Source organism: Leptonotus elevatus, chromosome 14 (assembly GCF_054856555.1).
Source record: "Leptonotus elevatus isolate MCC_2025b chromosome 14, RoL_Lele_1.0, whole genome shotgun sequence".
NCBI lineage: Eukaryota > Metazoa > Chordata > Actinopteri > Syngnathiformes > Syngnathidae > Leptonotus > Leptonotus elevatus.
In genome coordinates, this window is record NC_141252.1 from 8,248,019 (window position 1) to 8,264,546 (window position 16,528).

The window sequence follows — 16,528 nt, forward strand, 5'->3', positions numbered from 1 at the left end:
AACACCAAAAATCCCACTTTGAGAGTTAAAAATCAACTCCCAAAAATTTAACACTGGCATTTTCACACTCCATTTTTTTTTGCTGTCTTACAATGGCTTGGGTTTTTGGTTATGCATCAATAGGAAGTTGAGCTGTGTACAGTACATATGGTGCAGTGGAAGGCCTGGCCAAAGAATCCAGACAGTCTAAGAATGCAGCATGTCTCTTTACATAGAGACATTAACACTGACTCATTCTTGCCTTGTTTAGCTCACCGCTCTTCGCTCCCACCCCAAAAATGCTTCACCTCTTCCTTCCCCTTGCATCACTAATCAATTGTGAAACTAGGCAAATATTATCTGAGTGGTTCTCGCCAGGGTCCGACCTCATGGGCTCCACCTGGTTGACATGTTTTCAGTTGACAGGAATGTGAGATTATTCCTACTGTTGGCACGGGGTCACAACATGAGGTGAAGATTGAGATGAAGAGGGCGGTAGGTGTCAGCCAGGTGCAGCGTTGCTACTTGCACTGGGCAAGCACAAGCAAATATCTCCCAAGCAAACCTTAAAGTGCTCAAAGCTATTAATTTTCTTTGTCGTTGGGGTTTCCCCCCCCCCAAAAAAACGTACGAAAAGAAAAATATAAAAAGTTTCAGATGTTAATTGTTTTGTTTAGCAGCAGCAGGGAGTAAATTTCTCGTTTGCTGAATTCCCTTTCCGACAATGTTTTGAGAATATTGACCCTGCAGTTCCCGTGGCATAAGTGTTAAAAGGAAGCTGGCCACGCCTCTTTTTGCCAAAAATGCCAAGAATCGGCGGGCCATAGCTCTCAAACCCCTGCTCCGATTGGACCTAAAATTTGAGATTTAGTGTTGCGCCATCACCATCAGCAAGTACACCAAGTTTCTGCTTGGTTAAACCCACTGGGTGATTTGACATGGAATGGACCTGCTCAGCTCATTGTTAAAAAGATACTAAAGCATTGAACAGCGAGACAAGTCAAATCCTTCACGATGTACAAAAAGTACTGAAATATTAAACAGTAGAGAATGTCAAATTAGGTTCCAGGATCATCCTTGGAAAAAACTAACTCTTTGCAACAGGTTAATAACAAGGGCTTGCTTTATATAGTTTTTAAAATGTGGAAACTGACCTCAAGAGAATGCATAGGAGGAACCTTGGATGGAATATTTGTTGAATATCGCAGCTTCAAGCACGTATATGCGCCATTTTATTTATAGCTCCTTACATTCAAAAAGACTCACCATAAGACTGTGAATCATTCAAGTTTTTACGAGTTCAAATTGCATATCGTGACAGTGAAATGAGTACAAAGGGCAATCTCTCGGCTATACTTGCTTCCTATTCTGGAGGTCAGGAAGCATGATGTCAACGATGGCGCGTGGTTTGACGGACATCTTGACAGCAGGGCCTCGCCTGGAGGAGGTCCATGTTCGTGTCAAGGTTCTGGCTCCGGCTCTGTCAGCTCACAACCATCCAGCAGGCAAAGTAACTGCTCCTCACTGAGGCTGCCTGGCTCATTCTGCACACAGATACAAATATATGGAGGTTGTTGACGAGTTTCACACGAGCCCGACTTTTATAAGCACTCCAACACATACAGTGAACCACCAGCAGTCAAATAATACATCTTACATGCCTGTTCTTGTTTATAACAAGAGTAGACACTACGTATTTTCCATCTTATTTTAGCATCCCCCTTAAATGTGCTCCCTCTGCAAAACATTCTTCACCGGGCATATGCTCAGCTTTTGACTAATCACCACAAACTATTCCTTGATGTTGGATGACCCGAGCTAACAGCGCTAGTTTATTTATCATAATAATGTATGGCAGCAAAGTGGATGTTCCTTTTTCATAATCCAAGGAAAACACACTCCAATTGATGTAAGCCTTGTTAGCACTTGGATTTATTTGAACTGAAAATTTTGACTCCGCACAAGCAGACCTCTGGCGATGCGTGCGAGTTTGCTTCTAGCCTGCCGCACACCAAGAGCTTTGGATGCTGAACTGGACAATTCTGAACAAATTACAGTCATTGACTCACCTGTATACCATTGCATACATATCAACTCATTGCAATGCAAAAACTGTGAGCCTTGGTATTTTGTATCAGGAAACAATGTTTGAAGGGGCTATTATTTTTATACTCAACCAAAAAACAACAAAGAGATTTCCCTGACCGCGCAAAAAACATAAAGGTGAGGACGCATTTCAGCAACAGAGACTCTCCACACTTCACTTATTAGCCACAGGTAGATATGAAATTAGACATATAGTTAAGTATTATTGTATATATATATATATATATATATATATATAGATAGATAGAGGTGTCAAAATGTGTGTTATTAACGCACTGAGCTGTAACCAACGTCTTACAAATGCAATTATGCCATCTAGTGGCAGAAAAATGACCTCAACACAATTAGATATCACACTTTTACAGTACAGTACATATTTTCAATTTTAACTCAATGTTATTGAATTATTATGAAATTACTGAATCAATGCCTAAAAGATGCAGCCATATTTATATTAGTTTAATTTTTTTTCTACTTTTATGTTAACGTGAGTATGAAAACAGAAAAAAGTATTTTATTGTAAATTTAGAACAGATATCAAAGTTGATTAATCGTGAGTTAACTATTGAAGTCGTGCAATTAATTACGATTAAAATATTTAATCGCCACATATATATATATATATATATATATATATATATATATATATATATATATATATATATATATATATATATATATACACACATAACCAGTGTAGACTCATCTGGCGTGACGCCTATGCAGATGTTTTCCCCGCCACCCCACTGAAGCAAAAAAATAAATAAAATATATATATATATATATATATATATATCACATTCCTGCGTCTCATCTATCCCAACAAGCTGCAGCTAATACTCTTCATCGATCATGTGCACGCTGCCCCTGAGCGGACCACCCTGTGAAAGGTAGCACAGTTTTCATTTGTTGATAGACATCTCCACCAGATCCTGCCCCTTGCTCTAAATACTCCACAATGTAATGTCAGCCTTCGGGTCATAAAGGCTTAGCCTGTGTTAGTCATTTATGGCCCCTCAATTACCCAAACACTGTATATCATTTTCTTTACAGGCACGAGTCCACAGGCAGCGCATTCCAGCCTCGGTGACCCCCTGCCGCCCTGCAGCTACTGCCACGTTGCAAGGTGCACTGTGGACTTGACCTTCAAGAGTAAAAAATCTGCGCATGCATATAAATATCCTTACGTTCATTCTTTCCAGTTTGTATTTTACATTCACTACGGATTCATGACAGTAAAAAGCACATAAGAGAGAAAATAATATTGACATCTACCTAAGTGTTTGGTACCCTACCATTTAAAACAAAACAAAACCTAAACTTTCAACCATGTCCATCCAAGCACTTTGGATACACGTCACTTCCACTAATAACTGACATTTCAAATTGACCCACTTGGAACTGGCAACTATGACATAAATTGGCACACAGATACATAAAAAAAAAAGCAGCAATTAGATATGTCCGTAGTTTTACTCTCTCTGAATAGGCCAATAAAAGTGTCCCACTGACTGGGCAAGAAATTCTTTTGAACAGCGCCAGTCGTCACGGCAATGGAGAAGGACTGATTACATGAGACAAGAAAAATCTCTAATTGTGGCTATTCCTTGAGATGACAGCAATGTCTTAGGGTATGTCTACTACTTGTTCTTCCACTAAATTTATCGCTAAGACAGGAACAACTATGTTGAGTCTGAAAAACTCCACAAGGAAACAGAAGATTAAAAGCAGCCGAAGATAACATTTTAGTGCCCTTTATGTCTCATAGCCCCAATTCTCCAAGCATCCCCACAACGTCCCTTTGAGCTTTGTCTCTACCACCTGCTATCCAGAACCACAACCAGTGGGCCTTTTGTTGTTCCGTGTCCAGCAGCTAGACACAAACCATATGACCACAGACTGTGTCTGTGTATCTGGCTTTCATGCATGGAGCCATTTGTCATTCCCCCTCCTCTGATGGTGAGAAACTATTTGTTTTCTGTTGACAAAGGAATAGCTGGTGACCTTACGGGATGAAGCTATCCAGTATAACTTTGACGGCGGTACGTCAAAGACACAGTAAGTCCGCCCGGCGAGCCACCCCGCCAAACGACCGCTCACGGTTTTAACTCCTCCTGTACATTGAAAGAAGGGCGCAGGTTGGCTTTACACAAATTGTGAGAAGCTCGGCTTTCGTGGTCACCGACTCGAGTCACATAAGTCAACGTAATGGTCCAAGGCACCCCTGGGGCCACTTGCACTCCGTGCACAGGGCAATATTCGATCCATGTGCTCCCTTCGACACATGTGGAATTTCTTACAATGAAGGTCAACAATGCTTCCTTCATTAGTAAACACATGATATCATCCAAGATGGAAGTATGTCAATTCTCAAGATGATGTGATGGGTTTAGGGTACCTCTTTCGGACACCTTGTCCTCACTTCACCTCAGCACTTGAGCAATATTTCACCGCAGGAATGATCCTTTCATAGAGAAAAAAAATAGAAAAAAGGCTTTCCATGCAGGAGGGAGACGCGCATAGTTCTTTTACTGGCGCTACATGTGCTGCGGTCTTCGCTTTCGTTCAAAACAGAGAAGGATAGAATAGTTTACAACCACCACAATCCACTGGGCTACCCCACCAGTACTTTTGCTGTGTCAGCAAAATAATTGCACTTACTCGCTGTAATGATTTGTGAATTATACAATTTTGTTTTTATTTTTTTTCAAACGATCGCCTATGATTAGAACAAATAAGATCTTGCAAGCTACCTGCTTCTTCTTTGCATTATTTTTGTTGTCAAATTAAGTTAGCCATATTTTACTGAGCAGCCATGGCAGCGGCGTATGCACAGCTTTTCTAGATCGTGTCCATTTCTAAGGCAGCGATCAGCACAAATTACTCTCCTAGAATCGGGCTACCATTTCAACATGTGAAGAGCTGTGTTTTTGTTGTTTAGATTACATTTAGTTTGGTTTCATGGTATGTCACTGCCTTGCTTGTTAGGTTTTTGTTTCCACCCTCGTCAACCCCGGCCCCTTGTGTCAACCAATCGGCTCTCGACAAGATGTTCCTCACTTTTTCGTCAGTTTACTTGGATATTTTTCTGCTTGGAGGTTCGTTGTCTTTGCGTCTGTTCCTGTCAATTGTCACATACCTTTGTCATGCTATGTTCTCAGTTGTGGTTTGTTTCTTTAAATCAAATTCAAAAAATGTTGTTCTTTAGAAAATTAATAATAAAAATATTTTTGGGAGATTACTCCTTGTCTCCAGTCTTGTGACAGAACAGATACAGATATATATACAGATACATACATAAAGGCAGATTTTCATATTCATCCCTTGCAGTGAATCGCTTCAGACTGTGCAGAATGCACTATTATAACTTGTTGGTCCATATCTAAATATGTCATATAATATGTATTGTACTGTCATAAATATGGACGCGAAGCGCCATGATTTTGGCTGACAAGTGAGAATGAGTATGATTGATGTTAGACTAATTACGAGCCTTCTTTTGGAACCATCCCACATTACAATAAACAGAGGGATTGTTCTCCTTTTTTTGTAGTTGACATAGGAACACAGCCAAATGAAGATGCAGGAAAACTAACCTCATAAGGCCAGTCCTCAGAAATTCCATGGAAATCTCATCTTTCTGGAATTGTTTGCTTTTTTGTACTTTATTTTGAGAGGAATATGTTATCAATGACAACAATGTAAGACACGCCAAATCGGGCTTTTTCCTGGAAAGGAAATCAAAGCACATTGCTCACGTGTGATAGGTCAGCAAACACAAACTTGAAATACATGAAAAAATTTGCAAAACCAGCTCCGCTTATGTTTTTGTGTCAAAGACTATATATATTAGAGGTGTGCAGCTCTCCAATCTAGATGATTTGAGAATTGTATGATTTTCGATATATGGGGTACGATACAATTCAAGATGTAACTATTTTAAAATGTAACCCTTCAATTTGGTTCGAGTCAGTGGGATTGCAATTTGACTCGTCATGTTTATTGAAACGCAACATGTGAAAGTCTTCCCAAGCCCTAACTATCAAGTTAATTAAATTCAAACAAACAACAAATCCTCAGCAATGCATAGCCTACATATCTCCAAACACTGGGTGTGATACAACTGAATGATGCGCTGATTTTAAAATCTAATGATTCAACTTCTTTCAGATTCAAATCAACATAAAAATAACAGCACACATTTTACGATCTCTCACACCGGACTCATCCAAGCAGGCCTATAAGGACCATGCTTTTTGGACTGATACATAAAAGGCCTTCCCCAAATGCTAAAAACATGAAGTTGGAGGAATTGTCTAAAACGTCTTGATGAGATTCCGCATAAACACTGAATGAAAACGTATGTCTCAACATTTGTCTCTAATTAAAAAGACTTGACTAGTCGTCAATTCTAAAGTTTGGGGGACGAAACTCAATGCCCTGCAGATGGCCTCTCGCCGAAAACATAGACTGGAATTGGCTCCAACTCCTAGTTAATAACAGGGACAGGAACTATAGAAAATGGATGTACGAATTCAAAGACTTGAATATCAGAATATGGTTTCCTCTCTACAATCCAAAAGGGGACATACCATCAGAGTTTAGGGTGTCAGTCAATTCACATTTCAGCACTCACTTATGGTCACAAGTGTTGGCTGGTGACTGGAAGAATGTGGCTGAAGATGCGTACAATACTAACAGCTTCTTCCATAACGTGGCTGCTCTCCTTTCACACAATACGGGTGAAGAGTCATGGAAGTCCACATTTTATGCGAAGCATGAATGCATATTGTAACTGGGACAAAATCAAAGTAAACGTAGGTCAACAAATGTTCACATCCACATCAATCATAAACCACTGACGATCCAAAAACAACTCATCACATGTAGACTTCAAGATCGTTTTCATCCAAAGAGGCTGGCTGCTGAGTTCACTTGTTTTTCATTACAGGGCAGCCTTGCCTTAAGTTGATGCCGAGCTCTGCTTAAAGAGTCAGTGTGGCGCCTACAGACGTTATATTTCACGACACTGGAAGAATTGAATATCTGAAACGGATGTTACAGACTAATAAGACCCACAATTTGATCAATGGCCAAGTTACTTTATTGCTGTCTTTTCATAATACGAGGGTCGTTTTAATAGAATTGCTTTAAAATAACACCCCATCCATTTTTACTGCTAATTCCCAAAATGCCATAAAATCATCAAAAGAATGGTGAATTTTATGGTAATGTACTTGAATGCAAACAATTGAAGGAGTTTTTGAAACTAGACATGGTGATGTCTATTGTTTGGTTAATGAAGAATCAGAAGGATGAAAAATTACAGCACACCGAGCATCCATTTGTTAAACTCGGGTTGAAAAAATGTGGGTGTGGTTCTGTCTCATTCAAATGCTGAGTATGGCTTTCGTTACCAGGACGACCAGGGACAGCATTTGGGCAACTCCATGTTGCGATGAAGTGAGGGCAACTCCATGTTGCCAACTGTGTGACCTTTCCGACCCCTCCCTGTGCTATTTAAAGTAATAATAATAATAAATAACAAATCTAGTGACTTTTTGTGGTGTGGAAACTTCTGGAGACTCAAAGACACCCTGCAGAGTAGATCGGACTGCAGCTGAATAGTGCTTGCACAAATCCACCACCAATGTCTAATTTAACTTGAACCAATTTTTTCCATAAGGCGAACCCTTTGACTGACTCATATGGGCTGTTTGCAATTGTTTGTCCTTTTATCCTTCAACAATGCAGTGCAGTTGGATGCTCTAGTAATTGTTACCAACTTGTTTCTTCACTGTCACATATGATTGATGCACCTGTTTGAACAATGAGGTCAAAGCAGACGAGCACGAGTACTCTTCAGAGTAGTAACGAACCATGAGGCACGTTTAAGGTACTTAAGGATTATATTGATGTGTCCAGTACACTCAAAACACACCTTCATACACGAGCTGTCAAAGTCTGATGGATGGATGGATGGATGGATGGATGGAGCAGGCTCACAGACATGCCTACGTGGCAGCCATCTTTGTAGGGGCGACTTTCAAAGCACGGACATGTGTGGTGGGTATGTTTAGCATGGAAATTAGCTTAGCATTGTTATAGTAGGCCTGCAGTTCAAAAGGAGTATGTGGTATTTACCTATACATCGACGTCTGTTTTGTTTTCAGGCGCTAGTCATGTACACACCTCTGGAACATTCTGTTTTTGGTACAGTATACAGTTTTTTTGTCAAGCTCTTTATCTATGGATCCAATCAGAACTGAGGTGACAAAAGGAAGCGCTAACGTAACGGCTACATTTATCATGCACCAGCGTTGGTAAGTTTGAATAAACTTGAAAACTTTTCAGTTTCAAGCATTTTAATATATATTTTTTTATATTTAATTGCAGTAATTTGACTGTTTTTTTTTATTTATTTGAATTTTAGGCCACAAAAGTAAGTAGGGTAATTCAACTTAGCAGACATTCGGCTTCAACTGACGACCCCTCCCACCCCAATTAGTATATTAAAGATTTCACTGTACTTTAATAAATCTTTGAACTAATCAATCTGGAGCATTGTTATCTAGTCAAACAGCAATTTTCTTTTAAACCACGCTTGTAGTTGATCTATCAGATTATGCTCGTCTAACTACTTTTGTAAGACAACGAGAATTTTTTTTCCCAGAATTGTTATGTTAATAATAGTAACATTTTTATTAAACTACATAATCATACTGTTTCTGAGAATTTTGGACTTCAGTAGAATTATGCAGAGAACTTGCATGATACTTTAATACTTTTCACACTTTACAAGACAAGTTTGATTTATGGGTGTGTTAAAAATCACAACTTTATGGCCGTAAGAGGATTTGGGTGGGGAAATCGGCCCTCCTCCTAACTCCACAAATAAATCTTCACAAACAAACAAGCCTTGATGCACTAAACGAGACAAGTTAGTGCTTCATCCAAGTTTTAATGATGGTATATAGAGTGCAGTGACACTAAATTTAAGTGCAAAAATCTACAGACTGGAGTGTAAAAACCAAAAAGCTTAATTAAGCCAGGGCGAGATTTTGTTTGCATGTCATGATGCCTTGTTTGAAGTTAAGCTGTGACTGCCACGTCAGTGTTTTTATTACCCCTTAAATCTTTTATGTTCTTATTAGTCATTTGTTTCATCACGCCATGATTGATCAGCATCAAACCATATGTCTGATTATGCAATAATATTTGGGGGGTGGGGGGGGGGGTGCAAGATACTCAGAGATGCTTTATGGAGGTCAAATGAGAAACAAAACATTATTTGTTGCTGAAGACCAGCAAAGTCGAATGTGTCTTAATCAGTAGTTCTTGACTCATTCACTCCCAGCCATTTTCACTGGAGCAACCCCCTTCGCTCCAGTCCAGGCTGTTTTACCGGATTTTGACTGATTTTGCAAGGCCCACAGAATATTGTGTTCTATTGTTATAAAAACATGGAAACTACCAAAAAAAAAAAGATTAGAATCTCTTCTTTCATCAGGAAAAAAAAAGTATATTTCTACCTGTTTCCGTTTTGCAGCAATTAGCACTAGAATATAGCTAAGTTTCATCATTATTCACAAATCTGTTTAAAACAGTGGTGAAAGGAGCTTTTTGCAACATGGCCCTGGTTGATCTCTTTTACTCTGCTGCCACCTGCTAGCCGTTTTTGTAATAACAACCATTGCTTCAAGCGTTCTCTTTAGGGAAGTCCCCCCCCCAAAAAAAAATAAATAATAAAAAATAAAAAAATAAATAAAATAAAAAATAAATACAAATCTTGACAATAATATGTTATATGTGACCTCACTAGTTTCAACATGACATTCTGATTAATATTATATTTGTGAATATGAGTTAAGCAGCAAAATCCAGCCGCCCCCTGAGATGAATAAAAAACAAGTGGATTTTGCTTCATAACTCATATTCCACAAATGTAATATTAATCAGAATGTCATGTTTTATCACATACAACATATTATTAGTCAAGGTTGACTTCCACTTTAACTTTGTTGGAAGTACTGAAAGGCATGGTCCGAAGTTTTTCCCGTTGCTGTTTGTAAAGACAACATTCAAAACTGACGCTCCAGGAAGCAGCCAACCAGGAACGAGCGTGAATACAGCCCACCAATCAGGAGCCTGTGTTTGCACAGCAAATTTGTATATGCCATTGATAGTCGCCTGCCTCCGCGGCTTGGCTGGAAGGAAAACATTGAGTCTCCGCCCAAAAACGTTCCAGACAGACCAAAACAAATCCTTTGGACCATACCTTGAACCTATGTGCATTCACCGAATCCTCCATTATTAAAAAAATAAATGATTATTATTTGTTTGGGTTTTGTTTATTTGTTTGTTTTCAAACTTTACTAGTGAACAAAGGAACAGTAAGAGTAGCCTTTTCATCTAATCTGGCTCTCTTGGCCCTTCTTTGGTGTTTGTAAATCCACTAAGCTAAAAGCTGAATGAGCTCCAAATGGTTTCCAGGGAACAGAGTGGAGCTCGGACATCATGTCGCAACCGAGAATGCCAGGAAGGCACGAAACACTACGCTGGACAAAAGGACATCAATGCATCATTGTCTTTGGATGCTTGCAATGACTAAAGCAAACTTAACAACAGAAAGAAATGTAATAACTCTGAGCTTGCTGAAAAAGACTAAAACAAGGAAGCAATAGGTTTGTATTGACACAAATGCTGCACTGTTTATTATCATCCTCACTGGATATGAACTTTGTGCTTGTTATAATTTGTCATGTATGTGCATGAGATAAACAAAGAAGGGTGGTTCTAATGAGAAACACAGGTGGTGTGTTGATGAAGTGCATTTTTGTGTTGTGAGTGTGTGAGGAAACATGGCTGCTGCCAACTCACTGTCATCTCCTGGTCCTGGCCCAGAAGGTCCAGCTGCCGTTGGATCTCCAGGAGTTGCTTCTCCTGCGTCCTCCTCTCCTTGATGTCCTGCAGGACCTTCTCTGGCGGCTGAGGGTCGCCGTCACGGCTCAGGTCAATGTCCGCGGCACGTCCCTGATAGACAACAGACGCGCGCGGGTGATTGTCACGCAGAGCCAGCGAGTCGACGAGCATGCGGACATATTTGGGCACTGTCCTAGAATCACACGCTCAGCTGATGGCTCCCACATTTGGGAGTCCATCCATGTAGCAGTTCATCATCATTCATTTGAGTTGAAAGATTCAAATTGCTTCAAGACTTGCGTGATGCTCATTGCTGTGGCTCGCCGCTGCTTAGCAAAGAATCACATCAGGTACTCAAACAACCTCCCATAAATTACACATGTGCTCTTGGTTGACTAAGTGCAAGGCAAACTGTGGAAATGGCTAATAAGACACTCAGACTGAAGGGATTTTGTGCAGACAACTGATGGAAGAAAGGTTTGGTTTTCAGGAAATAGTAACAAGCTTACTTAATGACAAAAAACATTAACTATAGAATGGAGCGTTCTCTAAGATCAGACAAATTTGAATTACTGTTAAGTGTTAGGCCGTCAAGCTTTTGTGACTAACAAGGGCTTTTATTCACTGCTATCCATGGAGAGGTATTAGCAAATTTCCAGAGAGGCAGGCAGAAGGTTTATTACCACCACCATATCAAACAGACACCAGGAAATAATGCAAAATCAATAAAGACATAGACCAATGACAACAGAGCGCAGAAATAGCCCATCATATGATGATCAAGGCAGAGGACTGTAATATTTAGGAATGGAACAACCACTGGTTGCAACTTCAACCATCTGCTAGTAACGTTAGCATTTTGGAATAAATAACTGATATAAAAGATGGAGTGGTTGATTTTTTGATGGATTCAAATGACAAATGTGGACAACCGCAGTTTCAGCCAGATTTATCTAGGTTTATGAGTTTTGGAAATGGAACCAAAAAAAAAAAGTGAAATTTCATTTGTGCAAGTGCCCGATGAACATCAAAATAATATATGTTTTAAAGAATATTTTCAAAACAACTACTGAGTTCAGAAGGGTTTGACATGAGAGGAAGCTTTAAAGGATTGAGTGTCGCTCAGAACCAAAGTAATACGAAAATCGGAATTGGTTGCTTAAAAGGGCGGTTTAGGGAAATTACAGCTGTATGCGGTGAAGAGAATTCAAGCTGCTAACATTTCAACATTGGCCCAAAAAGAAGGACTTGAGGGGGAAAAAATTAAGAATAATCTGATGTCCGTTGACAAGAAGAGAGCACTCCTCACTGGAGGAGAATGTTAGCAAGGAATTGGAACGAAAGCTTGAAGAGTGGATTTATTCCATGTGGGACAAACACAATGGAGTAGTGTCCTGAAGATCTACCCTTCAGCGACAATACAAATACAATAGAATATCCAACACATTTCACATTGTAATACTGCATGATATTAATCTTTAGTGATGTGAATATATCGTCATCTTTTTTGACACATTATTAGAAACATTTGGGCAGGGACAAGTACCGGTATCGGGGCGATACACAGCATTAAAAAAATATATATTAGTAAAATAAAATAAAATTGAAAATTCAAGGTTTTGATACTCGCGGCAGTGGCCGAGTTTACAATCAGGAACTAAAAAAATGAAATTGAAATTTTCCATTAATTTTATGAAATTTTAAGAAAAAAAATTATATTGGGATATATAGGTATTTATTTACAATTATATGTCACAACTTCAATTTATAATTTGGCTAAATTTATCCTTATGCTCTATCAAACCGCGCTATCCTAAATTATCTTTATAAATTGATTAGACATTGAGCCTAAGGTCATTAAATACTGAAATGTGGGAGAAACAACTTTGTTGATGTAGCTCACTCTCATTGTGGACTGTACGTTGTCACTCTGGTTCTTCCTGAATTAGTCATTGGCCAATTTAGAAATGGAGACTAGCCAGCAAATGACTTGTGGTCGGGTGATCGTTTGGACCGCTATAAATATATAATCTATAAAAGCAATGACTGGGATAAAAAATGATAGGGTCAAGCAAAGAGGAAGCTGTCAATCACAGGGTTGTTTTGGAGTGTTAGTCCAGTGCAATTGGTTGAATTCTCTAATGTTTTTTTGTTTTTTTAGTCTGCCACACACATGAAGCTAAAATGAATGGATATTGCATAAAATGTCAACATCTCAGTAGTTGTATACCGCTAAATAATCATTTATTAAAGATCAAACTTTGAGCAATTGTTAGTATTAACACTGGGTTTATTGATTTTGCTATAGCATTAAGTTCCACGTAAAGTTCAGCTTCAAATGATTACCCTTTTTTATGATTACAATACTAAATACATTCATACAATATGGGGAAATGGTTTGAGGGACATCCTACCAGGACAACTTAAAAGTACATGCGAAAGTATACAGTAATGTACTGTTGGTGGAACTAATGACAGCTTCTATCTAAGGCTTATTTCAAGTGGTCTTTACTGGAGCGCTCTTGTTCATCAAGACTACAAAATTTAGCACCATGTGCAGGTCAGACCCCTGTCATGAAACGATAGTGTTCCAACCAGACAAAAAAAAATATCAAAATTAATGTCTGTTTTTATAACTATTCTCTCACCATTAAATGAAACAAATTCTGGTAGTTTATTTGCTTTGGTAATGACTGGACCAACTCGAACTTATGAACTTTGGCTGCAATGCTGAACACTGAACAGAGTTTTGACATGTGTGTCACTTTGTATTATGATGGAATATTTTTATATCAATATATTATATATTGATACATTATAATTTCAATTCAGTTCAAATTAGTGCCATGTATGATATTTCCTCAAACAGTGGTCTAAGTAGTCCTATAGAAGCCTCCCACTAAAGACATAGAGAGTGTAGACACACTACCTCATGAAAACAGGGTTAAAAAAAAAAATCCATCTATTTTCTAAACCATTTCTTTGGGTGAAATGCTAACTACACCCTAGATTTGTCACTAGTCAGTCACAGGGCACGGCCTTTTCTGCTTGCCTAAATACGATAAAAAGCACTGACCTACATTTACAACAAAATGAATATGTATGCATTTTCCAACTGTCTTTTATCCTCATTTCATAGGTTGCCTAGCTTCTAGTAGCGTGGATATTAAAACTTTTTGTTGTCCAATCAGATTTCAGCTTCCATGTGTTGCCATGCCGATGTAATCTGCCCAGGGCTTTCACAATCAGAAGTGCTCGCCCATGACACAAATACACTATGACCCCGTATGGCCTCTGAATAGTCGTATTTGTCATAAATATGTGATTATTAAAATAAAATAAAATAAAAAAATAAAAATAAAAAAAAGAGAAAAAATAAAATAAAATAAAAAATATATATATGTGATTGTTTACAATAAAAAGTATGGAATAAAATCTAAATAAGAATCTGTATTAGTCTGTTTATTTTGATGTGCAATAAAAACAAAACTTTCATAAATAAATAAATAAATAAATAAATAAATACATAAATAAATAAAATACCAATGCAACACCTGAAAGCAAAAAATAAAAAATAACACAGCAACACACTTGTACTTGTGTTGTATTACGGGCTGGTGTGAAGACTACACAAAAAGAACAAATGACTGCAACAATATGACACGCAGATGCCGTCGTGCAGAACAGAGGGGTCACAGGATAGTGTGTGCTTGGACATGAGGAGGAACAATATCCAGATTGTGACCCAATTCAACACTTGTGGGACTTTTTGGAAAAAGTATTAGGACAGACCTCCGTACTACCCCATCAATGATGGAATATCTTTTGAAAGAATGTCTTTCATCCTCGCAGTCACGTTCCATGGACTTGTCAGGATGGACTGGAGGCTGTTCTGGCAGGACATGGTGGTCCACAACTTGCTGACACATGTTGTTTTCCTTACATTTGTCACTCGTTTGTACATTAACACCAGGATTTATGTTAAATCTTTCTGGTCTTTAGCCTGTTTGTTGCTTTGCTTTGCAAGAAATAATAAACGCATGTTTACATTCCTTGTCAAGGCACTGGCAAATCTGGATTGATTAGTCTGTGCAGTTGTTCCAGCTAAATGTAGTAATGAGTCACTTGTTGGAGCGAATGTCAATTCTTGACTTTAACAAACTCCAGGGTTTGTTAGCATACGCCACAGCATTTGTTCTTCTTTACGAAGCTTCTTGACATGCTTCTCGGATATTCCCACCAACAATATCTGGGTCACGAGACTTTTGGGAGGGATGAAAAACACGTCAAACACAATTATATTTTTCAACGAAAGTGTGTCAAACTATTGAAGAAACATCAAACGAATGATTTGGGGTTGCTGAGCCCCGTTAAGTCGATTTAAATTGCCCAATTGGACGAAGCAAATTTTTTGAGGCTCCAAATTGTCCTCAACTGCAAAATGGATGTCAGTAAAAATAGAAACGGGATCAATCACGCTGGATGTGACACCTCCAGAGAATATGTACTCACGTTACCACAAAGCTCATTTTACTTCCCCACAACATGAGGGAACAAAGACGGCCTGCCAACCATTATGAAGCATGAGCGAATAAACACGGTCAGTGTGCTACTTGAATGCTTTTCAGAAGAGTATAAGCAAGCAAGCATATTTCACACTCATGACCAATTTTAGCAGTGCAACATGTTCCACACAGGAGTTGTCACTGTGACAACCAAGATAAACAGATGTAGCGGCTAAATGATGACATACCATCGCCCAAGACAAAACAAAATCATTAATGGTGATGATCTATTACACCAAGGAGTTCTTTTTTCTTTTCTTTTAAATTTTTATTATAATTATTTTTTACAAAACAAGGCTTTTGCCAAGACCAAGGCCTAAATTGTGGTCGATGCTCTTACACAGTCCTGCGGGTGGCGATAATGCACTCACGGCAGGGGAGTGAACCTACCCTCGCCAACTACACCCGGAATGGAAATCCAGTCTAGCAGCAATTGATCTCATCCCAGCTAGACATAAATCAGTTTGATTTATATAGTTTTTTTTATTATTATTATTATTATTTTTAATTATATTGTTGTTGTTTTTAACGTTTACAGACACACATTAAAAGCAATGTTTTTGTGGAAATTTTTTGTATTTGCATTATGCAGTACATGCACTCAGCAGTTCTTGAATGCTCCATTTCCATTTGACCTATATTTCTATCACGTCAATCATTAGCTCGACTTTAAAGCTCCAATGTGGGCCCCTTCCTCTGCGATACATGTTCGCCAAAAACAACTGTTGCATTCAAAACGAGAGTGCAGAACACACTTGGGACCACCCATGATTTAGGTCAGTGTCAGCAAGATGCTGAACCCCCAGTTGCTCTTGATGCTGCGTCATCCGTAGGTAAAATAAGGAGACAGTGTTAAAGCGCTTTGAGTACCTAGGTAGAAAAGTGCTATACAAGTGAAAGCCTATTTACTATATAGGTCAGGGTTTCTTTGGGCATTTGTGTTTCAGTGTGCTTCT

The 16,528-nt window shown here is 38.7% G+C and overlaps 1 protein-coding gene across 3 annotated transcripts in view; it reads right to left on the reverse strand.

Annotated features, from left to right (window-relative positions):
- Window positions 1–1,181: 1,181 nt before the first annotated feature.
- Window positions 1,182–16,528, reverse strand: part of fsip1 (fibrous sheath interacting protein 1) — a 31,799-nt gene continuing 16,452 nt past the window's right edge. For all 3 annotated transcript variants that reach the window (XM_086095319.1, XM_086095320.1, XM_086095321.1), the window contains exons 8-9: window positions 10,966–11,118; window positions 1,182–1,523 (exon numbers count right to left, since the gene is read on the reverse strand). In XM_086095319.1, coding sequence (XP_085951445.1) covers window positions 1,440–1,523; window positions 10,966–11,118 — 237 coding nt within the window. In that variant the 3' untranslated portion in view covers window positions 1,182–1,439. The remainder of the gene's footprint in view (window positions 1,524–10,965; window positions 11,119–16,528) is intronic.